This window comes from Lepisosteus platostomus, chromosome 17 (assembly GCF_059453375.1).
Source record: "Lepisosteus platostomus isolate fLepPlt1 chromosome 17, fLepPlt1.hap1, whole genome shotgun sequence".
NCBI lineage: Eukaryota > Metazoa > Chordata > Actinopteri > Semionotiformes > Lepisosteidae > Lepisosteus > Lepisosteus platostomus.
The window spans coordinates 9,294,620-9,321,732 of record NC_142627.1 but is presented as its reverse complement, the minus strand read 5'-3'; the positions used below and the strand labels follow the sequence as shown (position 1 = coordinate 9,321,732).

The window sequence follows — 27,113 nt, the reverse complement described above, 5'->3', positions numbered from 1 at the left end:
CTTTAAAGTGTTCAGTTCTCATTGTTAAGATCATGAATTAGGGCAGTTCATTGCATTTGCATCCTTGTGGACAAGGCTGTGAAATAATAGCAACCTTCTTAAGACAGAATTAGCAACATATGAAAGGGTTACAACAGGAGGACTCCACCTCCACCTTTTTGTTCAATGTCTGGTAGTTTATTGATCAATCTACTGATCTCAACCATCTGTTTCCTTAATTATTGATCTACAAATAAGTCTAACAATGCTTTCGTGTTTTTGGAAAGCTTAACGGGACACTACAGGTTTGCAAACAGCAGGGTAGTTCTGAAGCTGAATAACTTTTTCAACGTTTTCAAGAGGGGAGAGTTGGAGAGGAAGTGAATGACGCCTGTACAAACACACCTGGGCATAGTTTATGGAGACATTTTTGCTCCTTCGTTCCAGAAGCCGGAGGAGCCAGGAGAGGCTGCCAGACCTGAGATCTCAGGTACGATGCTGAGTCTGTTGACTCTTCCACTCGCCTGTAGGGGGCACTAGTACCCTTGGACTCCACACGCGTAACACTCCGGCCCGTCTCTCACTACTTCCCGCTGGCTCAGGAGATCAGTCCGCATCTATCTCGAAACCAAAACATAAACACGGTTTCGCTGGACAATAGACGATGTGTGTGGTGCACACGTATTGCCTATGTTAGCTTTATTTTATAGCCGTTCGCCAATTTCGATTCAAAGGTATCTTTACTGATGATATTGGGCAATAAAAGACTAGTTTTTGCGCGGAATTACTAGTTTTATATCGCTTCCTTTGCGACAGTGCTATGTTACACGATGCCCACCTTCTTCTGGAGTGTTTGTTAAGGTGGAACTGAGATACTTTTGTTCTTGTTATTGGAAAGCTTTCTGTCGTGCTTTTTAATTATTCTTTTGGATCCGTGATGCTAAAAATCACGACTCAGATCGGAGGGATATCTTTTTTCCTGTGGTTGCTCGTTGGGGACTTGGTTTTGGGCTGGTTGAACGAGAGGCAACGAAGCGAATCTGCTGGCAGGGTTTCACCTTTCGATAACCTAGACCAAAGCTGTTTTTGTCATGTAAGTATAAATGGGGGTTAATATCTTTGAGGATGTTACCAGACTTTCAAAACTGTCCTTTAAGCCTGGCCGTTTAAACTTCTGGCATTTTCCACTGTCTCCTTAATGTGACGTCATATAAATGCACCAAAAAATGTTGTGCTGGCATGTTATAAAACTATTCCGTTTTCTCGATTCCAGTCGGGTTTCTTTATCATCATCATTAAGTTTCCTTCGTTCTAAGGAAGCTTGTCTTTTTGGTTTAGATGTCAGGCAATTTACTGTAGTTCTCTTAGTATTTTCCCGCATCCCTTCGCCTCTTGCGAACCTAGTGATACGCATTGAATAAAAGTCACGTTAGATACCTATTATAATTAAGATAGATATATATGTTATTTTTGGAAGCCACTGTTGAAGACGGCAAATGAAAAAACACAATTTGAGTCCTCTCTGCTGTTTACAGTCGATTTGCAATTGTAGACTCTGTCTTTTATATACCATGTATTGTTTTGAACACAACAACTGCTGACTAGGCAGATTTGACATGAGCTTTTATTATTCTGGTTCCACGGGTGTTATAAGGCCTCCTTGCTAACTGATCAGCTAATTGTCTCACATTAATGCGTCTCGTGTATCAGCGGTTCTAATACAGTTTTTAGTTGCGGGTGACATTAGAGACAGGGTACCTCTTATAACCTTTCTGCAAGACAAAAATCAATTTTTAAATCTTTTTTTTATAACTTGCATGTGATAAATAGTTTTTAATTCGGTTCCTAAGGGGTGTCTGCGTTTTTGCAATGATATGCCCTTTCTGTTTCGGGAGTTGTCAAACTGGAAAACAAATAACGGTACTTGGGCTGTTTACTAGCTGTGATTTAAGAGATAAGATCACTTTATTAGCCATATACAATTTCTTGCATTAGGATCCTTAGCCACAGTGCCACCGCTCCGTCTGTTTTAGGAAACAGACCAGCGTGTCTTTCAACAGCTGACACTTCTAAAACCTAAATTGCTGTGGTATTGCAAATCGGATGTTTTTGTCTTAGTTTAAATATATTGTCTTGGTTTGCACTATGCACGTTGCACTTTACCCTGTCAATGTCTTGTCTATTCGCGCCGTAGACCTGTAGAGCGATATCTCGCTCCCCTGTAGACTTGTATATGGCTGGACTGACAAATAGACTTGAACTTGAACTATAGTGGCTGTAATGATCGGCTGTATTTTCAAACGCACAGACAGGGAGGGAGTCTGTCCATCACGGCGGTAAATTTAATATAAGACGACGTTCCCTTTGCTGGTCACTGAAAATCAAGGTTTTTCAGTACGTGGAGGTCCCAGAGTCTGCCGGGTTTATTTAGAAGCCGGGATGTTCAATTAAAATAACTAAATTATTATACATGTATTGAATGTTTCCTGAAATCATTTATAGTTGATTACTCAAAATATCCACATACTTAAAGGCACATTTATTTGTAAAAACTGGTTACAAATATTACAGTTATGCAATAGAATAATCAGACCACCTATGTAACTGAGATTTTGACATCGTGTCTCTTTGCTCTGATCTCTCTCTCACTCCCTCTCTCTCTCCTCTGTACTCTTCCTTTTCTGATCACCTCATGCGCATCTGTTTAGAGCACGTCCTTGATCGACTGCAGGCACTGGCTAGGGACATATTTAAACTGGACTCCAAAAGGTTCAACCAAGTAATTTGCCTCCGTAAGGTTACATTAACAATCAGAAAAATGTATATATGTAATGCATAACTTCTTCATTTCGATGGGTAGCCTACACTGCAGCACGTTATAATGAAAGGAAAAAAGGTCCCTTTTAATTTCACTTTATCGCCACGCCTTTATTGTTTATTATACGAGGAAGAAGTATGCTATTAACATTCGGCGAAATTTTAAAGGTCGTTAACTTTTTTTTTGAAAACAGGAAACATTAACCTCAGTCGGGTTTTTGAAAGTAGGAGCATGTTCCCCGCCCCCTCACGTGATACAGAACGGCGTGGCCTATCCGGATTGGGTCACTATAACGACGCTCACTAGGGCTGCGCGGGACTTGTAGTCCGTTTCTCCAAGAGATGCCGTTGGTGGAACGGGTTGTAAACGCAGGCCGGACTACAAGACGCAGAATGCATTTTTGATGCGCCGCTCGTTTCCACGTGCTGCGAGCCCTCCTTTGTTTGGAGGCGGGGTTTGGTTATCAACTAAGGGGGCAGGGAGTGAGTTCCGACCTGCCCTGGGCTGTAGCTGTAGCACTTAATAGACAGGCACCGCACAACCCTGCCAGGACGGACCAGAGTAGCGTCTGGAATATTTGCATGGATGCATAAGGAAAAGTGGCTTGCTCGCAGTGAAAGCTGCTCAATGCAAGATCACCCTAAACTTTTGAACGCTTGACAACGCGTTTGCCGAAGAAAGAAAGGGGTACCCTCTCACTCAGCTACGTAATGAGCGGAGCGCTTTCCCTGTCGGGTGTGGGGTCGCTGTTTTTAATGGTCTGTTTCGGGCAGTGCAAGTCAGAGGTTAGTCGGAGACCTTTGCTACGGTGTCTTTTGCTGAAACATTCTGCTTCTTAAGTGGTAACAATGAACTTCTGAAAAGCACGCTTAAAAGTATGCTTGCTTTCTAAATATAACCCGTTCTTCCTCTCTCAGCCTGTCATTGACTGCGGTTTAAATGATATCAGCTATATTAAGTTTTCAAATTGCGCCTGCTAATGAGACACTTCGGAATTTTTTACGTGAACATAGTAGAGCAATAAGTGTTTTTTTTTTCTATGTAATGCTATGCTGTGTATTTTCTGTATTTTTTTGCTGCGCCCCAAAGCTCAGGAATTCTATCCTTAAGGATATCAGAGAGTCTCTTTCCCTAAACACTTTCATATCGAAACTCAGAACCTTCTTTAGACGGGCTTTTATTTAACTGTTTCTGTCCCTTTGCTTTATTACTGTATTGCAAACCCTTATTGTAATTGTGTCAGTTTGCTGTCTCCTCTCGTTGTGTGCTTTTTTCCCTTACTGTTAAAGTGCTCTCAGAAGTTTTTTAGAAATCATATAAAATGGCTTACATCATATTAAAATGTTTTTATAAAACGGGGAAAACCTATTGCTCTAACCCGCAGTCACTTCGCTGCTACAATGCTATCCTTTATCCATTGTCATTGTGTAAAATACATAATAGTGTTTGCAAATACTAAGAGGTGGCAGGTATAGGACAGAAAGGTTATTGTGGATAACCTATGGAGACATCAGGAGCTTATTTCATTCATATAATGAATAATTTGAAAGTATTACTCGCTTGCACTTAAATATTACATTTCAACAGGTCTCTCTGTGTACCCAGAGTATATTAAATATTCTGCTGTTATACGGTTTTCAACTGATTTAGACAAGGTGTGTATAGGGTGTTTTATCATCAGTTTATCAGTCTGATTTTTTTTAAAGGATAATACCTGAGATCCATTTACATAATAATGATTCAGCTACAACTTACAAAAACTGTTTTGAGCTTTTTTTTAAAAAAAACAACAACATTTTATTCATGTGTTGGGAAGCCCCATTTTTTGTCTCGTTCCCGCAAAGGAACGCTTTGCTGAGAGAGTGCGTACCTCGAATATGGCCGAGGCACACAGTTCACATCTGGCCCTTTAAGAGCTGAGATCCGGCCCGTGTCCGCCCCAGTTCTGCAGTCTGCAGATGTCTTTGGACTTGGCTTTGCAGTCCTGTCAGGCCACAGGCCCCGATTCCGAGTTCATAGACCTTTTCTACTGGCGGTCAAGTCTCGGGAGACCGTGGCGGGTGATGAATGCTGACGAATTAAAGTTAGCAGCACCAATTTTACCCCCAAACATGTCGGCCCTGATCTTTCTTGACAGCACGAAACCAGTTACCAGAGAGTGAATTAAACAAGCTTAAGGAAGCAGTGCAATACTTGGTGGTTTGTGAAATGTATGTGAGGACAGGAAGTCTAGTATCAGCGCTGCTTTTCACATCAGCCACGATGCAGCCTTATCTTATCCTTGATTGCGATCGTCAGACCTTAATGTTGGTTTCACAACAGGTTTTTATGCTTACACTGTAAATCTGGGGAATAGTTGGTAGAGGGAAGTTTAATAATTCTGTGTTTAGTGCCAGGTCTACGGACAGTAGAGATGGGTTTTTAAATTTGTTCTGTTTTTTGAGAGACATTTTGTCCTTTTTGTTTTGATGCTGTGTGGTGAGTTTTGCTGTGAGCCCTGTCTGGTGTTTTCTAGCTGACAGGTGTCTTGGATGACTGCTTCTGTGACATAGAGAGCATTGACGTCTTCAACAACTTCAAGATTTACCCAAGGATTCAAAAACTGACGGAGAGAGACTACTTCAGATACTACAGAGTAAGTCTGCCTGTCAGGTACATGTTTGGTATAATGTGCTTCTGCGAGGGAAAAAAACAAACCCATAACAACATACTGTAGCTTTAAATTTCACGTGCAGTGTTTTCCAAGGCTTTTGATGAAATCGGATTTCATGGAGTTTGAAATAAAATGAGTTCAAATGGGTCTAGTTTACTATACACACGGCTTTAGTTTGGGTTCCTGTCACCCACCCCCCAGTCTAAATCTCTGGCAAAACCACTAAGTGCTCTTTACACTTCCATGGTGGGGAGATAAATAGGTTCTGTTGTGTTTCTTTTCAAAGATCTGTCCTAACCCAATTAAAAAAAAAGAAAGCAAAATGGGCTTATTCATTTTTTGTGTTTGTTGTTGTGGATGAGGTTCTCGCAACTAGTTCTCTAGTAACTAGTTACCCTTTTATGGGCTAAAACACATTTTTTGTCCTAGGGATCCTTGCCCTTTTGTAACTCGTTTAGATTTAATTATTGTAGACCATGACATGAAGAAGTCACTGGTGCTGCAGCTGTATCGTCCTCCCCTCACTCTGGACAGACATGGACTCCCCCGCGATCTTGTTACACAACCGGTTATTGCTTAGATACTCATGCTGGACAGATGCATGGATGTAACTGTAGCTGCAGCCTTTTGTTTGCTCAAAAATCGTGTAAGCCCATGTTCTCCTTTTTGCTTAGTTTACATTACTTTTTTTTTTTTTAAATTGGTAGGGCTAGTCTCTATAACAGGTGTCCCCAGTCCAGCTCCTCTAGGTCCAGTATCTGTGCACCAGTCTATTTAAAGTCTGTTTAAAGCACCAGCACCTGAAGAGCAGGGAACAACTTATAAACTGGATCGAGTAAATCAATAATGAGCTGATTCAGGATGTTACAAGCACAGCTGGACTGGAACCCATATAAACACAAGCACTCCTATACCAGAATTGGGGATCCCTGCATTACACAGAGCAAAATGTCCTGTCTATATGAATAAACATGCAGGATATTGTTAGCAGTTTTGTAGTAGCTTCACCATGTTTGTCATATATTTTCTGTGGTTTCTCAGTCTGTCTCATGCCTCATCCCATACTTTTCTGTGTTTTACTCCACATGGCTGTGTCCTTGCCATGGTATTCCACAGTAAATTGTAATAGAAATTCTCCACAAAGACCCAAAATTAGCATCCTGAAAGATTTCAGGGTGCTGTGGAAGCAGGCTTCTAAAAGTCATGGTGTCAGAAAAAAACTGGTATAGACTTGAGTGTGGTAGACGTCATAACAAGCATAGTCAAGGGTTTTGTAGTGCTAAGACTGCTGTATTTTTTGCACTTTTCTCATTTTATCTCTTTTTGTGGGCTGAATTGTGCTAGTCTTTAAAATTGTTCATAAAATACCAAAATAAGTAATTTTTCACCCGTTATGCAATATCTTTATAGGTTTTCAAACCCTAAACAAATCTATTTTATATATAAATATTATATAATAATAAAATATATAATATCATATTTAAGTTTCTAGTAAGTATAATATTCAGAAAACAAATCTTAAAAACGTACAGATAAGAGATTGACTTTCTTACACAAAATCCGCCTAACCATACCTCATCGCAGGTTTATAAAAAAGTCAAGTCTAGAAAGCTGAAGAGAGGGTTAGGCCATTTCTTCACCTTTGAAAATGATGGCAAAATCGAACCAGGCTGCAAACAAGGAGTTAGACATGATAAGCTGCGTTATGGATTAACTTCTGAGGAGACAATGTGAGGTTTTAAAAGGCTGAGTAAATAGGAGGGTATTGGCAGTTTTAGTGCGCTGCTCATTCAATCGCACAGGGAGACCTCTTGGAGCACAATAGTGGAAGCTGCAGTGCTTCTCTAGCAGTAGGTAAGAATCGCAATGAAAGGTGCTGCTTTATTGAAAGATCCTGGGGTGTCTTCAGATTGTAGGAGTTGTGTAAAGCTCTTGAACACACTGTCCCCCAGAACATTACACTCAATAGTCTTTAAGACCTGGTAGGTCATATTTCTGCACGACAGGGGTATTGGTCTCATTATAGCTGCATTATGCACAGTAGGAGAGGGCTGCTGTGAGCGTCCTCCTTTTGCAGTCTTTTGATGTGTGTCTAAGGCTTAGTGGTGGAGGGGCCTAATACAGCCACGTCAACAATATACTTGATACAACTTTACGCGTGCCCGAATGAGCACATTTGGATCCTACTCGACAGTGTTCTCTGTGTTTCTGGAAATTCACACTGAGACATTCACAACACGTTGTTCTTTGTTTACTGACGAGGCAGGAGGGTTCACCTGCACCATTAATTTCCCTTGCTTCCCAGCTGTCTGTGCTGCGGTGTTGACTTTGTTTGACCCCTTATGCAGGCAGAGAGGTCCTGGTGCACAGATTCGGCTCAGCTACAGCAAGCTCGCACAGTGCTCTAGATGTGTTTGTGTGGGCTTAGTTCAGGGGTAGTGTTACGGTCTGGCTGCTTATTTCATTTACATATTGACTGCATGGGTCCTTTCCATAATAATTCATACAGGCAGAAAGATGGAGCCATTCAACTTCACAGCCTTTTTATGGCAGAAAGATTTGGGAGATAGTGGAGGGGTGGATAACAAAAGGCATGTTCTTCCTAAACTATATTACCCAGAGCCCCAGCACTGCGAGGCAGCCATGGTACCCACTATATCGCCCAGCTACACAGTTACGAAAAAGAAAAAAAATCTTAGGCTTTGGTCATTATAACACTTTATCATTTAAACTGCATATCACAAAAAGTGTCCGCATCCCATAGAGAGTTTCGCACTGAAAATTAAGATTATCCATTTTTGATGTCAAAATAATTAATATATAAGGGAGTTGGGCTCTACAGCTCCTCCGCAGGGTGTGGAAGTGAAAAAGGAAGTCTGACACACTTCCGTTGCTACCGGCTGTGAAGCAGGGCCTCTGTGCACAGCCCAGCCTTTTGATGTGCTGTACAGTTTTAATTGGCAGCTCGCAGTCAGCCCCTTTCACAGCTCTCTGTGTAAAAGACAGCTGACCCGCTGTTCAAGGACTCCAGGTGGTTCAGGAGATTAGGAGCCTGAATTCAGCTCGGAAAAGAAAGAGATAACCGCTGGAATCAGGTGAAAACTCCCTTGCTCTATTACATGGTCATTCTCTGATTAAACATGAAAATGTTAGTTTAAAGTATTAACCTTAAAGTGCATTGCCCACTTCTTTTAAATGTCCACATTTTTATTAATCCAAATTACTTACTGCATGTCTCTTCAGTATATGCACAGTAGGTTTTAGCCCTGTGGTCTCCCAGTTCCCCTGTCCCCGATTTACTTTTCACCTTCCTAACTGGACCATAGTCCAGGGCAGTGAGGCAGCTCAGCCACATTTGCTGCACGTGGCATTTAATCAGATTTTTAACAGCGTGGAGCCCAAACACAGGGTGGCAGGGAGAACACGAGCTGACCCCAGACTCCATCCACCCATTTTCTCACCACTCCTTCCAGTTCAGGGTTGCGGGGAGCTGGAGCCCAACCCTGGCAGGATACACCCTGGATGGGACGCCAGTCCGTCACAGTGTAACCGTGTCTCTCTTGTCTCAGTGGCTCTCCGTGTCTCGGTGTACCGATTTGGTGGCGGGTGAGTGTAGCCGGTAACGATGCCCCCTGTCCTCCTCCTCCTCTCCTGCAGGTGAATCTGAAGCGCCCATGCCCCTTCTGGCCGGACGACAGTCACTGTGCCATCAAGGACTGCCAAGTCGAGCCTTGTCCCGAGGTTCGCCTCCTCCTTTTATTTGCATGTGCTCCAATTTCTCAGGGTTTTGGTTGTGGTGGCCATTTGATTAACAAATAGCTGACTTGGACGGTTGTCTCCTCGCTAGTGAAAAAACTCAGGCTTGCTCTGGGTGAGAGAGACGGTGCTGGTGGAATACATAGACAGATGTGCCAAGATAGACAGATAAATTAAACAAAATAGTGAGCACTGGCTTGTTAAGCCTACAGCACATAAGAACAAAGATGCATTTGATTAAAAGTTCCCCAGAACCATTATTTTTTTAAAAAGGTTTCATTTTTGATAGTTCCTTTGATACTGTAGAACAGAGTTGTTGAAATTTACAGCCTGGTGTCATGAAATATTCTCTGTAGCATGCACAGACATTACTGCAGTATGAAAAGATGATGCATTATTAATATTTTCATTATTACTTTGTCCAGTGTTTGCACGCAAAGGTAGTTTCAGTTCTATGTAGCTATTGTCTGACATTAATATTTCCCTTCTCTAATCTGCTGTATATTTCTGTTGACAGAGTAAAGTGCCAGTTGGGATTAAAGCTGGAAACTACAACAAAGTAAGTTCTCTTCACTGCATACTGCAAAGTGAGGGCACAGGGCAGTAATCTATGCAGATTTTATTAGAATTTATATGCAAAAGCTACTGGTTTTTGATACTTGTTTTTTATTACTATTTTATATATTTTAATTTAGCAAATTATGCTGTTATGTAGTATTATTCAGTCATTGTATATTACATGGATATGCATTTAATTTAGGGGTGGGAAAAGCAATTTTGCGGGGTGTTCCTGAGCTTGTGTATTTAGAGCCCTTTGGAGGGATCTTGGGTATGCAGAATTTGATGACTATTAAATCTTGTCCAATACTGGACTTAAACAGTCTCTGTGCTCATCTATAACATATATGTGCTCATATATAACATATATGACTTGTTTTTGGGCTCATTGTATTCACAATGAATGCAGAAAGACATGGCTGTGGCGGATAATTAACTAATGAGCAAGTCTTTTTGTGGAGTTTAACCATAAACAACTCTAATGATATTAATAAAGTACAGCAAACACCAGTTGGCTTTGAAAAGAAAAAAAATATTTTAAGCCTATGGAAAACAGAGAAAAGGTATAATAATGAAACTGGCTATTTTTAGTGTTTGAGCCAGGTGTTGGTGAACTGTTCTTTCTCAGCTGGTTTTGTGCTTCTCACTCTTTGTCTGGGGTTGCTGTCAGCATTGCCTGTGTGTTGAAGCTGACTGAGTGAATGACAGCAGCTCAAGCTCAGTGTGGTCTTGGAGAGCAGTGCTGTATTACACTGTGTCAGGTAGCAGGAAATGTGGGAAAGCAAACTCGCTGCTAACTGTAGAAACAATGAACAGTGTGAACATAATCACTCCTTGTATTTAGACCCGTGCCTTTCACCCACAGGTGCTTTAATCTTAATGTTTAATCTTAAAGCTTTGCATATACTGTAGGTAGGAAACCACTTTATTTGGCTCTGAAAAAGATTGCTTAACCTGGGTAACGTGTGGAAGCCATTATGCACCAGCAGCCCTACGACACAGCACATTAGGTGGAGTGAGAAATTGTCTCACCAGCTAAATTAGAAGGAACGTATGGGGAGGCCAGACTATACAAGACCTGGGTTAGCTGGGACACTGGTGTTAATACCCCTGTTCTTGAGAACAGAATCTTAGTAGGTCCTGGGATCTTAGTAGTTTGGTTCTTGGTTTAACGAGCCTACCAATGAATGGCATGTTGTGCAGCACAATATTACCTGTCGTGGTACTTGGGTACTATTTTGGGAATTCTGATTATATCTACATTTAAATAAGCTTGAAGGTCTGGCATTTCCTATTAACTGAATATACTGAAAGTGGCTTTTCTTAAAAGTGCATGCGAGTGTCCATTTCCCCAAACAGGTTTGTTTGTCTATTGCCTGTAATGTGCTGGTTTGTTTGTCCTGTACTAGGGCCAAAGAACGGGGACATCTGGCCAGCTTAGACTCAAGGTCAGTTGCTGCACACTTTTAGAGTAACAGCTTTTTGTCCTTCCCGATGAGTCTGAGCTCTGCATGTTCTGAAAACAGATGTTCCCCCTTTACTGGTGAATCATATCACAGGGTGGAAGCCCTGCACTTAAGTTTGGTAAAAAAAAAAAGTGTGAAAGTTGGTTCAGTTTCTTGGAATACATATCAGAAGTTTAGACAGCTCCCGAGTTACCAAAACCCTGCTGTTCAGCCTGTATCGGTAAGCCTGCTTGCTATATTGGACAGAATCAAGTCCTGCATATGTATGTAAATCTGTAATACGCAGCAGGTGGAGTTGACATCATTGTCACGGCTCACTAATCTTACTGATGAAAAGCTCACAGGGACCAGCTTGGGCTGGTTTCTCTTTCAGATGTTTCCTGGTCCAGTGATGAAAAATGAAGAGTTTTGAGATGTTCATATGCATGGTGCCTGGGCAGCCCTACACTTTAAAAGCCCCATGGTTATATGCAGGGCTAGAACAAGCCCTCAGCTCATCAGAACTTTAATCTTGAAAGCACAGCTTCATATATCTTGTCAGTACTGTTCAACGCTAATGTAGCTCATGAAGACTTTGCCTGTGGCAGGAGTTGTATTGCACTGTTTTTAGTAGCCAGTTTGTGGAGTCCTTTCACACAACTGGATCACATTCGAACATTTTACTTCTACTTTACCCTACTGTCTGAGTATCAGTTAATAAAACGTCGTAAAACTAAAGTTCAGTGTTTATCTGTGAGAATCTTCCACATTACCGAAATGTCTGCCTCTGAATTATTGGAAAGTGGATGGACATTAAATTATGATTGCACCCCTCATATTGATTTCTTTCGATTCATGATTTTTTTTCCTAGTCATGTTGCTAGGGGTCTTAAAAATCAGCTGTTCTGATGATAATTTTCCTTGAATAGACAAACAGGTATTAAAAACATAAGTTTGTGAAACATAAGTATTTCAGCACAAAAATTAAAATTTTCTCACACTTTCACTGAACTTTATAGAACCGTTTTATTAGCGTAGCATTATTTCAGAACCCCAGGTTGTTCTTTTGCTCTTTAAGAAGTTATTATGCCCCATTGTAAAGTGCCCTGGATGACAAAAGTAATTTCTGTGAAGGGTACTTACTCAGGTGAGGAGCACACAATTTGCTGGGAATTTCTCTGTGTAGGCTTAACCTTTTAGTACTTCTATGTGTCACAGGCCTCCAGAGGCAATTTTCATCTGTCATGATATCCCCTTAAAAATGTCTTTATAACTTTATAAGTATAGTCAGTAGAGGCCTGGTTCAAGGCTTAACATGAGGGTTAGTAGTGTAAAATAGCACCTTCTCTGGTTGCTCCTTTAGTTCCAGTTCTCGTTGGTGACACACAGCACTAAGCAAGGAAGCTCAATATTTGACTTTGTTCTCTACATAGGCTGCTATAGAGCAGTGGTTCTCAATCTTGGTATGTGTCGCCAGGACCAGACTTGTGAAGCACTGCTATAGAGGAACATGTGCTGCCTTCCTCAGGTCTCAGGTGGCCTGGAAAAATGCCCGTGGAGCCCAGCAATGTCCTTACAGCCAGTTTGTGGAGTCCTTTCACACAATCGGATCACATTCGAACATTTGAATGAAAAATTGCCAGCCGGAGCTAGTCTGGCCAGGCTCTGTGATCTAGGAGGCAGTCTCCAAGGGCTGTGGGAGGTGAGGCCTGCTGGAAGCTTGTGTTGTGATCGCCTGTCTTCTGGGTGCCAACCTGTCCTCTGAGAATCTGGTTCATGACAGGAGTGCAGGAAGATGTTCTCCACCTGTCAAAACAAGATCTGCTAGCCAAAACATTCTAAATCGGCCTTCTCTCCAGCTGTCAGTCCAGACTATAGTTGGAGTCTGTGCCATTCTTCAGATATCCCGTAATGCAGAATGGTGTGGTTACTTTGCAGAGCTGGCCAGTTTTTGTGTTCACCCTCAGTAGATTATGCTGTGCTGTAGTATATGAGCGTGTTGTTTTGAGCAAGTTCAATTCACCACCTAATGAAGTTTGACTTGGTCCTTATATGATAGTTCTACAAAATAGTCTTCAAAATATAGGAATGCCAGTTAGTTTTTCACTATAAACCCAACAACCAGCAGGGAGGCTGTGCCCACACCTGAAGGGCAAACCTCCTGCACACTCACCTAGTGAACTGTTCATCTTTGTACTCCTGAGGCACAGAGCTGATGTCACTGTGAGAGTGGAGGAGCCTGGGAAGGGGTCACTCCTTCGCTGGGAGCCCCACCCTAGCCCTGGCAGTGCGCTGCCTGTTCGGGTCATCGTCAGCTTGCGGCTTGTCCCAAGCTCGGATCCAGGCCACGCGATTCTACCTGCCCTCAAAGCAAGTTCCTTTGCCAGTCAGGCCAAGCGGGAGCAGGCCCGTGTGTTATCTAATGATTATGCTAAACCTGTAAGGTCATAATTAGGTACATCTGCTCTTCCATTTGAAAGGACATGGATGGAATTATCTTCTGACATCTTCCTTTCAGTTTGCTGCGATTCCCCCCCAGCTGTCGATGGGTTAACAAACCAGCTCTTTGTGGGATAACGCTCTCAATTTGCTTTGGTTTGTTTTGATGTAGTATTCCCAGGCGGCGAATGCAATTAAGGAAATAGAAGACTGTGAACAGGCACATGAACTTGGAGCAATAAATAGCACACTGAGGTAAGAGAACGCTGTAGTGGTACAGCACTTGTTAACAAGTCCCAATCGTTTTGTCCATGTGGAATAAACTGAGTAACTACAGTAAATATTTTCGGTGAAAATCTTAAGTTTACCTTGTTGAATTAGAATATTTAATGTTGAATGGAGCATTGAGCTCAAAACAGAACAGCAGTGGACAGTGTTCTTTATTTAAAAAAAAAGCAGTTTTAAAATGTTCTGTGAACATTAAAAAGTCTTTTGGTGTAGACTTCAGTCATGCTGTTTCTCTGCTGCTGCCGAGCATATATAAATATTTAAAGTGGTTTGATAAATAAATACATCAGAGGCATTGCAGGAAATCAATTTATCTTTCACATGATGAGAAATGTACATCTTTTTGGAATTCTTCCATCTTTCAAAGCTGAAGGAAGTAAATGTACATTAGCTAAAATATTTAAAATCTCATTCACAGACATTAATTGGCTTGGCAGTGTTTTTCTCAGAATGGTGTGCTGCTACCGTTCTAGTACTGAGGAGTGGTAGCACTGGACTGTTGCAGGTCTTCAGATGCATTCATGCACTTATTCCTGCACTTGAGTTGCATTTTGCTGCCATTTCATCCTTGAGATGATTGCTGATGTGGCAACAGCAATTTTTCTCTCCATTTACCAGAGAAGTGCTTTGAGGAGAAACGTATAGTTTTGTGGACTCTGACATGTTAGAATCTGTGGTTGCTGATGCTAAAATTAAATATGGGGAGCCCTGAGATCAGTGCTACTCCTAAGAACACAAACCTGAGATTCTCATGCAGTGTATCATTCTACTAAATTGTTTATTTGTAAAACTTATTTTCTTCAGCAACCAGAGTAAAGAAGCCTTCGCAGATTGGGCTAGGCATGATGATGCACAGGACCATTTCTGTGAACTCGATGGTAATGTCCGCCTCTTGATCGATTACGAAGAAAAAGATAGAAACTTTTTTTTTTAAATGGCAACAACAACTCTCGTAAAAGCTTAAGGAAGACAATTAACATTCGAAAGCTGTACCTTAGTGCCTCTAAAACATCTTGCTAGTCTTCCCAGGAGTTTTGATTTTGAAGCAGTGCCCCTGACATGAATTGTCTTGCTGGATAACTTTTTATGGTAGAATTTTTTTTTTTACATCACACTGCTTAAATTAAAATTTTAACATTGCGCAAATGTGGAGCTGTAGTTGTAATTAGTGGGTTACTGTTGTAGTGAAGAAAGGAGACTTTTTGGACAAGCAAAAAAGTTGCCATAGGTTGGCTGCAGCTTAATTTTCCGACTGTCAAAGTTTTTATTCCGTGCCTCTCAGCTGTTTCTCTTGACTGACCAGGGACAGTCAAGACAGGGGCTGACCGTTCTTGTTCTTCAGATGAGACCTCGCCTGATGCAGAATACGTCGACCTACGTCTGAACCCTGAGCGTTACACTGGGTACAAGGGCCCGTCCGCATGGCGGGTGTGGAACAGCATCTACGAGGAAAACTGCTTCAAGTGAGGAAACAAATTCACTTTATTTCTTAGGCTTTCCACCTAGTTACTGGAAAGCATGCGCTGGATTGAATGGCTGTCTCTCTCTCTCCAGGCCTCGATCCGTGTATCGTCCCCTTAATCCACTGGCTCCAAGCAAAGGTAAGAGAGGGATGAGTGAAATTGTGAGTGTGCTCTTCTCTGTGCTCCTCTGGCTGAAATGTCAGGAGTTGGCCACACAGCAGAATTAAAACAGACGCCACTCGTCCTGGTCTTGTCAGGAATTAAGTGTCACTTAAGCATAAGAAAAGTGAGTGCAAACCTCTTACGCAGTTACACTTGCGCAGTACTTGTGTGAATGTGGACTTTTTGTCATTCTTGTGCTGGAGATGTGTTTGTAAGATTATTTTTTGTTCTTTTTTTTTTTCTTTAAGGCGATGATGACGGTAAGAATATTTATTTTCTTTAATGCCAACACACAGCTATACAGTCTATCATATTATAATAGTTTCCATGTTTTTGCTACCTCTATGATTACACAGTGGCTCCACATGCCCTTTATATAATGTAACTGCTGGTAATGTAAAGCCGGTCTTAGCAAGAACAAAATGCAAATGTCCATTCACAGTTTGTTACAGAAATGAAAACTGAAAATATATGAGAATATTAGTATTGGAAAACCCAAAACAATGTCATATTTTCTAGTTATATATGAAAAATATTCATACTCCAGTGTTTACTATTTCAGTAGTTACCCATAGGCATATAGAAAAAATAAAAAGAACTTTGTTGCTGATCTGAAATTTGCTGTAGCACCTGGCTGATAGCACAGATGAGTTATCTTCCTCTTTGATTAAGACTCAGGAAAATCTAATTAGGCTTTAGGTCTAAAATAGGAAAATATGGACTAGTCATAGGGATTATTTCATCCTGATGGTTTGAGAAGGCCGTTTTTACCCTTGCATGCGAGTTAACCTCCCAGACAACTTCTCTAGCCGCAGATTTAGATAAAGTGCACTTTCATCCTCTTCCTGGTGGGGTAGCAACTATCCCATTATCCTTGAACAACTGGATATCGGACACCACAATCAAAACTGGGATTTCTTCATTTTTCCATTGCTGACTATAAAGTCGGTGATCACTATTAACCTGTAGCTAAGAACTTCAGACAGTTGTACGACATTACATATACATGTATTTATATCTAGATTGAATGGATTTGCAGGGTGTGAATAAATTTAAGTAGTCGATTTGGAAAATGTGCAGTTATCTTGGATACATTTGGTTTTGCAATATCCAATACCTGTAGTCTAAGCATCAGTGAAAGTATGAAATACTGAATGAACACTTGCAGTTTTCATGTTGTATCAAGATTATGAATAGATTTGAGATCAAATGTAGAAAATGTATTTTCACTTTAATTCAAAATAATTTATTCAGGGGCAATTTAAGTGGCAGATGCCCTCTGAATTCTCAAATCTTTATCCTTCTCTGGGTTACATGATTTAATAAATAAAGCATAACATAAATATTTTCTTTACACAGGTGAAGGATTTTACAACTGGCTAGAAGGTAATTTCTGCTCTTATACAGTACATTACCAAACTAACAGTAATATGATACATTTATATGTGAAAATGCTATTTTATTTCTTGTGTCCTTAGTACTACTAATCCTTAGTAGTGCATATGGTTACTAAATTAATTATTTTATTTTAAGCCAAGGGAGAACATCAGTTACCTGTGCACAGGTAATGTCACCAGCCTTGAGCTAGGATTACCTGAACCAGACGATTCCTTCATTCTGTCCCATTCAGCTGAAACTAAGGAGATGAGACAGGGGCTGTCTTCACCTCATTATGTGTAGAAGCATGGCCTCACTGACCCATTGTACTCAGACAACCATAGAACCTCAAACACACACCAACGCCTTGTATTCTGGTCAAACTAGGAAACATCACATCTATGTTTTATGCAAGATCTTTTATCCTCTCTTGATTCAAATTTGGATTCTACAAGGTTTCTTTTTCCAAAGTTATTTTGTCATTCCTTTTGTGTAAAGCAAGATGTGTTTTTGAAGCTGCAGATTGTTTAGGTGTTTAAAAGTTCTGGAACTTGGCTGGGTATGTTATGCTTCAGTTAGTAAATCAGTAAAAGTCTTAAAACTAATTTTATGACACGAAAAGAGGTAGCCTTTTTGTCTGCTAGTGTTAACTATTAGTTGATGTGAAATTCATAGAGTGATTTACATCTTTTTGAGCAGGTGAAACCTATTGAGAGATGTTGATGCATTTTGCATGTAACTTCGTTTCTTTGCAAACTTGTTCTCTTCTCATACAGGACTGTGTCTCGAGAAGAGGGTTTTCTACAGATTGATATCAGGACTCCACAGCAGCATCAACATTCACCTCTGTGCAAAACACCTTCTAGATGGTAAGTGAACGGCAAAAACATTTTCTTTTTTGTTCGGATGAATTGCATCAGCACATGGAAGAGCTTTTTTTGTTCTTTACTGTGCTGTTTTGTGTGTTGCAGAGGGCTGGGGTAAGACTGTCTGGGGACCAAATGTGAAGGAGTTCCACCATCGGTTCGATCCTGCCGAAACCAAGGGAGAGGGTCCGAGGAGGCTGAAAAACTTGTACTTCCTGTATTTAATCGAGCTGCGGGCGCTGTCCAAAGTTGCACCATACTTTGAGCGTTCGATTGTCAACCTGTACACAGGAAACGCCCAGGAAGACACTGAGACAAAGGACCTGTTGTTGCAGATCCTCAATGAAACGAAGTAAGGAACGAGCTTATCACTTGTCGTCATCACAATACACACTCCGTGTACAGCTGTAATTAAGGGGAAACTAGTTTAAGCCATTGATAGTCTATTGTGATGTTTCTTTGCTTTTCAGTTCTCTTATTTTAAGTCTCACATGTTGCACCACAGAGTAGTGCCAGTGTGCCCTTCTTGTTTAAGAATACGGAAGTGCATTGAATGTTGTTACACTATGCTAGATTCTGGAGGGATGACTGGCCACTGTTACTAATTATCTTTCAACAGAGCTTTCCCCATGCACTTTGATGAGAAGTCCATGTTTGCAGGAGACAAAATGGAAGCAAAGACGCTCAAGGTAAGTTTATTCAATCCTCAGCATCGAGAAATGAAGTCTAGTCACAGAGCAGTCAGAAAGGGCTGTCAGGTGCCAGGCAGCAGTGAGGTTGAGTCGGAGCATTGATGGTGTGTTTGCATCACTCACCTGTTTAAACCCTCTGAACATTCCCTCCTAATGCAGCACAAGCAGAGTATTCATGTGCATCAGAAACCTCTGTTGCTGACGGAGTTTAGACGAAAATAAAAACCAAGAAGGGCACAGAAATGGTTTTAATTAATCTCCCTGCTGTTTCTCTGTTCTCTGACCCCAGGACAGACACGACTCCGGTATTGCTCAAACTGATTAATTATGTATGGCACTGAAGATAATTAATAAAGGGTTTTGTAAATGACTAGTCTCTGTTTCTGTTGCTTCAATGTGTACTGCAGTCATTCAGGCAGAGATGCATTTCCTGTTTTTCACTACACAGAGTGGTACTGGCAGCTTTTCTTTTTCTCTGTAACCTTCATTAGACAAAATAAATAAATGCCTGCTTAGACTCGGACAGCATTAGTGTATCCTCATCTGTTCCCCACTTTAAGACAACAAGTGACAAATTATTTTGAAAACCACAGCTCTTTATGCAAACCAGAGTGTAGGGATTTGCATTGCTTGTAAAAATAACTATAACAAATGCATTTTGGTTTCTGTATCTACATCTGTAGCTATGTTCTTACTGTCTGAATAATTGCCTAGCATCTGGTGTTAAATATTTGTGCTCGTAAGAAATACTTCCAGTACATAACTTCATCAAAACATAAATGTGGAACTCCCTGAACAGATTCTATACCCTTATCTAGTGTTAGTGTGCCTTTTAATATGAATTCATCTGTCCTTCTCTCCCTCTCAACTGGAGTTCTCCTAAACTGTTTGTTTCCATAAGAGAAGTAAATCTAAAACCCAGAATCAATTTCTATTTTCCTAGGAGGAGTTCAGGCTCCATTTCAAGAATATCTCCCGTATAATGGACTGTGTCGGCTGCAGCAAGTGCCGCTTGTGGGGCAAGCTCCAGGTATGATCATCTCTTTCTCGTGCAGGGTGACTTCTGCCAATTCATCTTTGTTCCTCCCGGTCATGCATGGCATGCGATTGGCTAATGCAGCAGCATGCTTTGTTTCTGTCTCTTACCACATAAATGTATCTACCTTTGGCAGTTCAGCAAAATATTCACATTAAGACTTGTTCAAGAACTCTCATTTACTTTTTGCACATCTCTCCTCAAACCCAAGCCTGGATCGTGCAGCAAAGCAATACTGTTTTCCAGTGGCATGGATCAGCTCTTACATCTAGTGTTGGGTAACAGTTTAGTTCTGCTTGTGAAAACTAATTTCTTGTCTGTGCTGATCCACTGTTCCGAGGCATCCTCTCTTTCTCAGAGGCTGGAAAACGAGTCAAGCTTGCAGGATCTTTTTGTGTTTTCTCAAATAATGTTGGGTTTCTCTCTGTGCAGACCCAGGGATTGGGCGCTGCGCTGAAGATTTTATTTTCAGAAAAAGAAATTAAAAACCTTCCGGAGAACAGCCCATCCAAAGGCTTTCAACTCACACGTCAGGAGGTAGTTGCTCTTCTGAATGCTTTTGGGAGGTAAGATCTGTAACAGTTGGCTACCAGTAACACTTGGCTACCCTTTAAGGGGAATGTCAAAGCTGTTTTTATTTTTTAGGATGAGAAACTCATTAATGAGTGCATTTCTAACTACAGTGAAAGTGAAATGTACACAGTGCTAGACCGTTCTTAGAAAACCATACGACTCTTGTAAAGCAAGATGGAAATTTCTGTATTGTGATAAAAAAGGAGAACAGATGCAGCCAGTAACTTTCCTCTCACCTATTTTCTCAAGGACACCAACAGGCTTTCATTTTTGGAGATGAGCAAAATTTCCATACTAAAGCATACATTTTTAGGATTGGTTGTTAACAGTTTGTTGCCAGAATCAGCCAGTTAAGACAGTTTAATTGTGGTCAACGCTGGCAGTCAGCCAAAGTCCCTGTTTCCGCTTTATGTAGCTAAATCTGACACAAGATGCAAAACCATACCACCGTTCATGAGACCCTGACTTCCTGGAGCACAGAAACAAATCTAGCAGAATTTGCTCATTTAATTTTGTAACATAACATCATAACAAGCATGAGTTCTGAATGCCTTCAACAGTAAAGTGTAAAATCTCCCGTTTACAACACTACATTTCCAGGCATGCCCAGCGCCATACTGCCATCATTGTCTGGGATTCTGAACAAGGCGGCGAGGTGAAGCAGCCTTATTACATCGTACAAGCAGGCTTCTGAATCTCTTTTAATCCAATCAAATTATTGCTCTCAACTTCGAGACGGTTCTGCCGACAAATACCACTTACTTGTTAACTCCGCGTGCAGATCACGTTGGAACATTTCTGCGGTGAAGTGTCTGCTGCACAGGCTGCACTTATTCACTTGTGCAGTGCATCACAGTACATTAGTCATTTCAGTGACTAGTGAGCAGGAAGGGCCGCTTCACGTCAATTTCCGTGAGCTCTTGCCCATAGCAAGACTAGCAGTTGGCGACAACATGGCAATTTACAGTATTTTCACAAAGTTCACGATTTTTGTGCTTAATTCGAAATTTGTAAAATTGTCAGATACCGTCAATTAATTTATGTTGTTACAGAGATTAAATAACCAGTCTGAGAAATGGAGACTGCAAGCTTCCCTTTAAATGATCCTGCCTTAGGTTTCACAGCGGTCCTGTATAACTCCTTTGTTCTCCTTTTTCTCCTGTATTTTGTCTGCTCTCTGTAAATGCAGGAAGCCAGTGAGCTACAGCAAGCACATTTTTTTCTTACTGTATGTTTCAGCTGTTACTTAGCAGGGTGAAAATGTACTCTCTTGTTAATTGTATGCTACATTAGCCGTGCCTTTATTCTGAGGTGAAAAAAGCTCCCTCTTGGTCACAAGAGGGAGCTGTTAACTTCCACAGTAATGAGTGTTGACAGTACAAGAGCAGCTATTTGTCCAAAAGCTAATTTCTTCCCAGTAAACACTTAGGTTAATGTGGACCTGAAAATGACACCTTTACTATGCTAATTATTATTATTATTATTATTAATGAAAACCTGAAAAACCGAATGAAAGAAAATGTTAAAGATACGTCATCGTGAGCCAAATAAAACAAGCAAATTATAATCCAGTGGTTGATTTTTTTTAATTTAAAAAAAAATTTTTAACGCCATGTCTTCATTACCTTGACTTTTCCTTTTGCCATCCGTTTTTGGGATTTTCTTTCTCTGTTCTCTTTCCAGGCTCTCCACCAGCATAAAAGAACTTCATAACTTCAGAATGCTTCTGAAGGACCAGAGGTAACGAATATCTCCTGCCACAGCGTGGCTCCCTCCAGTGGACACTGCAATAGTCTTAATACTTCTGGCCTTCTCCGGAATGACTGATACTTCAGGGACTGTACAGTCGAGACCTGGATATTCACAACTTGATATTGAAACTTCAGGAAGCAGAAGCAAATACAAATATTAAGCTTTGACATTTAGGTTTCTTTTGCCCGCACCAGTGACCCAGCTTGTACTCCACACTGACACTCTGTCCCTGTTCATCCCTTTTTCATTCCCCTTTCTTTACGAGGGATGTCGGTAAAGAAGTATACCGTACAGTCAGATAGTGCTGTAGTCAAAAATGTCCTTCATGTGGCTTGTCAGATGAGGTTGCAAAGTGTGATTTGTGAGGTGTGACATTGTAAAAGGATTAAAGATTGTCCAAATTGTTAAAGAAGAAGGGAAGCACTTTGCACTTAGCTGATAATGGTATGCTATGAAGTGCATTACAATAGTGTAGTAAAACGTAAAAAGTACGCTTGTCTCAGTTTTCCAGGGATAAAAGATTAATGTGGTTTATATAGCTGAGTTTGCTCTGTTAAAGTAGGTTATCTATTCCACTGGTTGTCAAAACAAATATTACTGCTAAGGGTTGCAGCAGCGTAGAGTCCTACTGCATCCTGGATAAAACTCCTAACCTAACCGACATGTTACTGGGAAGTGAGAGGAAACCAGGACATTTGGAGAAATCCCGCACAGGGAGAGCATGCAAACTCAAGGCTCAAACGACAAGGCTTCACATGCCAGAACTGAACCAGAGACCTGAGGCAGGTAAACCACCTTGCCATTCTAAAAACACGTCATTTCATTTTATAATAACGGGTCTTAGTTACGTTGAAGACTTATACGTGGTTGTACTGCGTTTCATAGCACCTTTTTATCAGCATCAAGCAGATAGACGAGCTGGGTCATTGGTAACACGTCTCGCCCTTTTGATTAGATAGGTGCACAGTGCAGGCTTTGCAGCCGCTGGCGTCTCGCTGACACCGAGAGGCACGCAGCCAAACGGCAGGGTGCGAGGCCTGCTGCAGACATGCAGCCAATTACAACACCGGAACACAGGCTTGCACTTTTTTTCCTTGTTCCCCTCCTTTCAGAGTGCTTCCCATCCTCTGGACGGAGTAAAACCAGTGATACGCTGGTGTTGGAACGGGGGATGAAACCATTTATTTTTGTTCCAATCTGGTGAGAGTTTTGTTTTGTTTACTTTTGTTGGTTGAAAATTGTTACAGAAATCGCGCCGAATTGCAATTCCATATCAAGAGGGAGGCAACTGCTGTGCTGAACTCTTGTTCTCGTGTCCTGTATTAACAGCTGACACGATGACCTCATGCAACTGACACAAGCATGGCAATACCTTGTTTAGGTAGGGTCAGCGTTCGTAAATGTAAAGCTTTTTTTATTGTTAAAGGAATGGGCTCTTTTGACATCAACCATCTCCTCCAGCAGGCCTTTTTTCTGTGCATAAGGGAAGTTATGATCCTGTCATGTAGTGGTATCGTGGGATCAGGCATGTGCGATGATAAAGAGGGTATTAAAGTTGGGTCTTGCCATGACTTTTGAGCCAACCATATTGATGCATGCCTCCTTTATTGATATATGTGTGATTTGTTGAAAAATCAAACCTTTCACAACCTTTAAGTTTAAAGTGCTGGTGTGTGAAGTTTAGCCTTCATTGCTACATATTCTTTGCTGATGGGGTTACAGTAAAATATATGGATATAAAGCACTTTATTTTATGAGAGTGGTGATTCTAATATAATAATAGAGGCCCAAGTTATGAATTCTCTTCGCAATGAACAGATAACATGCAATAGAATTTAATCTTCGTGAATAGTGTAAGTAATTGCTAAAACAATTACTGAATAGCAAATTGCTTTTCCCCACCTCTTGATAGCCTCTGAAAGCTATAGGTCAGAACAAGATTCATTTTATTTCCACTTGCCAGACTTTACAAATGCATTAAAGTAATTCTTGGCACTTTAAAATACAGCTCTTTGTACAGAGGTCTAAAAGTAACCAATAGTAGCTTTTCTAAATAGTAGTATTTTATTTTATTGCAAACCTGTTAAAAGAGGAAGAAGGCCCAGTATAGACCTCTCCCAGAGGGCTGTTGATTTCCCTTACTTGAAATAAAATTGCAAACCTGTTTGAGTATGTAGCATACTCATTGTAAATGGGTAATTTACTAACATGTTTGAGTTACATTATTTAATTCCTTAAAAGAGACTCCCATGTATCTTCTTAGCAGCCTTTTTTTTTTAAAAAAAAGGCCATGAAGAAAGACTCTTACAAAGCAATTTGGTTTTAACAATCTTCTTACTGTGAAGAGAGTTTGAATTCACTGTGTACAGTTGACCGTGTTGGAAGTTGTCACAGTTATATGATGGTTTCAGGGAGCTGGAACTCATGCCCAGTCATCTTCAGTTCTGTTATTATGATGTTTGATAAATTCTTCCATTTACTCAGTGCTGCAGGCATTTTGAATGACCAGTATTTCAGTCCCTGCCCAGTGAAAGCAGACTGACAACTCAAAAGAGTTGAGGAAGACTCAAGTGGTTGGGGCCACAAAGCTTCATATTTCTCCCTCCTGTCCAATTAAGAAATCCGGGGAACCTCTTAACTTATTTTTGATGCTTTTACCCCATAATTTACTTGCTGTACTCATACAGACGAGAGATAATTTTTGCTCATATAATTAGGAGAAACCATCAATTAGAATAATGTGCTTTTTATTTGGTCAGATTTTTACAGAAAACTTTTTAAAAAATGCAAGTCTGTGGCCAAGTCATAGAGCTCTTATGGCATCTTCTTTTAAATGTTTATGCCTATAAAATCTAAAAAACATTTCTTCAAGTGTTGTGCTTTTGAATGCTAATGATGAGCTTGTTAAGAGCCTGCAGATACCCAGGCCCTCTAGGACCAGTATTGGACACTTCTGTGCACTTAACAGCTTTCTGTCTGTAGCACTGTGCAATTCATGGCATCCGGCACAACCTGAACTGACCGCAAGGAAGAATTCCACAACTCTAAGGTGGTCTATTCCATTGTAAAGATTATGACATTGAAACGGGAAAGGAGACAGAATATGCTGCTTCCCTGAATTCGCCGTGACCTTTTCAGCGACGTGTGTGCTGTTGATATGACAAACACGTAGTGCACAGCCCTGCTTCTAGAGCGCCCCTTTCCAGCAGCTTTCATAAGACGCTACATCACTTATCTTGGAAGAGCTGGGACAATACCTGTGATCAATTAAGTTTAAAAAAAAAAAACGGAGTAATTTAGGGATCATTTGAGACCAAATTCTGAAGTTCATTCAGCCCTCAAGGACCTGACTTCTCATGATTATACAAATTGCTTAATTGATCTTTATTAATTTACTAATTGTTCCTAATCTAAAGAAATAGATTTTCATGTAACTTGTAAAAAAGACTGACCTGGAGCTCTACAGGACTGGAACCCCCTGCTGAGTAGAGCAGTGCCCTTCCTTTCTTGAACTGTTGAGCAGTAAATGCATATGGTGACTGGTTTTGTTGTATCTTTTTAGGGGACATGATTTTGATTTACATTCCTTTTTTCCTTAAAATTAAATGTCTGGCCTAATCGTTACCAATTTTAAAAAGGTGCATTCGTAAGGATAAGAGTACTGGGTGACCCGTTTGTGAATGTTTCATTGCTGCCTCCTCTTTAGTGTTCATGGTTCAGTCTTGTAACAGACAGCACTGTGTGTGCAGATGGTTAAGCCCATTAATAACTCCCTCCTCCGCTGTGATCCAACAGCCATGCTGCACTAAATGTGATCAAAAGAGCCCTTCCTATGTGTGTGTTTTACATTCCATATGAGAAATGTGCTGCCTAAGGTTTAGTGCTGTGCTACTCCACTAACCTCCATCTGCTTCTTCTAGACTCTTTCAGACTTTCACTTTTCCGAGCCAGAAATGAAGGAACTTGTGGGATGTGAAATAAAACCAACTGTAGTACTCCGTTCTGTTTTTCATGTTGGAAATGCATGACTCTTACTAGCACTAGAGCTTTCTGTGCAAGCCACTGTCTGCCTTAAACTTAAAGTTGAAGCTTTCTCACATGGACAAAATCGATTGTAAAGTTCCGTCTGCCGCTCTTTGCTTTACAATGTTCCCTTTACCTTGCCTTTTTACTCTAATATGTAACTCTTAGCATTTGTAAAGAAGAAATTGATCTTTTTTTTTCAGGAACTCAAAATCATTGCACCTGTATTGATCTCTGTACTTATCAAGTATATTTATTTGAAGAGAAGAATAAATATTTGTGGTTGTCAAGCATAACATTGTGTTTGTGTTTTCTGAGACAAATTTTAGATTCACCAAAATGTAAAGGAACTCTGAATGATGTGTTGGCCTCAGAGACCACAGGGGCCACATAGCTCCTTTGATCACCGATTCATTTGAGGATTTTTTGTTGGCTGTGGGTTGTTGGTATAGTTGGTTCTGTGTTCTGTTGGACTTTGAACTTATATGAAAGGGTTTCACAGCTGCATGCCACGGTGGCACAGTGATTAGCATTGCTGGGCCCTGGGTTCTGTTCGAGCCTGAAGCTCTGTCTGTGTGGACTCTGTATGTTCTCCTCATGTTTGCGTGGGTTTCCTCCCACAGTCCAAGAAAACATTAGCTTCTGGGAAAACTGGCCCTGGTGTGAGTGTGCATGCTTGTCTCTGTCTGTCCTGTGATGGCCTGGTGTCTGGTCCAGGGTGTATCCTGCCTTGCGCCTGTTTCCTGCCAGGAGAACCACGACTCTGAATTGGAAGAAGTGGTGAGAAAAATGGATGGAGGGTTTTTAAAGTATCGCATCCCTTCCTTCTAGCACGGGGGTGGACAGTCCAGGTCCTGGAGGGCAGCTCTCCCTGCTGGTTTTCTAGATCACTTCAAAGCGCCAGTGTGAAGAGCTAGGAGAAGCAATAAGTCCATAATGAGCCGAGTTAATTTAAGAACTAGGTTGGAAAGAAAACCTGCAAACACACAGGCCCTCATTGACCCTGATGGTCTCCCCCTGTCCTGGTAGGATCACCTTCTACTGAGGTTGTGATGATGGTGACGGCGATGGAGCTACAGTACTTTATGCTACTGGTTTCAGCATACAGTACATCGCCACGTGTCCCAAATAGTTGGGCAGAACGGCCCAGTTCTTGCAGGCCTCTGTACCCTCTCAGTAGAGGTTTGAGAGGGAAGGAGGTGAGGCCACAGCCGATCACAAAGTCTCTTGTTT

The 27,113-nt window shown here is 41.0% G+C and overlaps 1 protein-coding gene across 3 annotated transcripts; it reads left to right on the top strand.

Annotated features, from left to right (window-relative positions):
* The first annotated feature begins 551 nt into the window (after nucleotides 1-551).
* On the top strand, nucleotides 552-26,176 carry ero1b (endoplasmic reticulum oxidoreductase 1 beta). Of its 3 annotated transcripts, none has more exons than XM_088610409.1 (17): nucleotides 552-1,072; nucleotides 5,313-5,432; nucleotides 9,108-9,191; nucleotides 9,724-9,765; nucleotides 11,174-11,212; nucleotides 13,821-13,903; nucleotides 14,741-14,814; nucleotides 15,279-15,399; nucleotides 15,491-15,537; nucleotides 15,810-15,821; nucleotides 16,921-16,947; nucleotides 17,715-17,807; nucleotides 17,910-18,156; nucleotides 18,424-18,493; nucleotides 19,440-19,526; nucleotides 19,965-20,098; nucleotides 21,789-26,176. In XM_088610409.1, exons 1-17 carry the CDS (start codon nucleotides 917-919, stop codon nucleotides 21,847-21,849), a joined length of 1,497 nt encoding a protein of 498 aa, XP_088466535.1. In that variant the 5' UTR covers nucleotides 552-916; the 3' UTR covers nucleotides 21,850-26,176. The 3 variants fall into 3 exon arrangements, with proteins under 3 accessions (XP_088466535.1, XP_088466536.1, XP_088466538.1); XM_088610412.1 differs by lacking the exon at nucleotides 552-1,072 and adding an exon at nucleotides 3,294-3,582; XM_088610410.1 differs by lacking the exon at nucleotides 11,174-11,212 and having other exon boundaries at nucleotides 553-1,072.
* The last annotated feature ends 937 nt before the right edge of the window (nucleotides 26,177-27,113 follow it).

Excerpts from the sequence above, each read along its gene's own strand:
- ero1b (XM_088610409.1), top strand. The coding sequence starts at position 917 with ATGCTAAAAATCACGACTCAGATCGGAGGGATATCTTTTTTCCTGTGG. Across the intron at positions 9,192-9,723 it reads AAGTCGAGCCTTGTCCCGAG|AGTAAAGTGCCAGTTGGGAT; the intron begins GTTCGCCTCCTC and ends TTCTGTTGACAG. Across the intron at positions 16,948-17,714 it reads ATTTTACAACTGGCTAGAAG|GACTGTGTCTCGAGAAGAGG; the intron begins GTAATTTCTGCT and ends CTTCTCATACAG.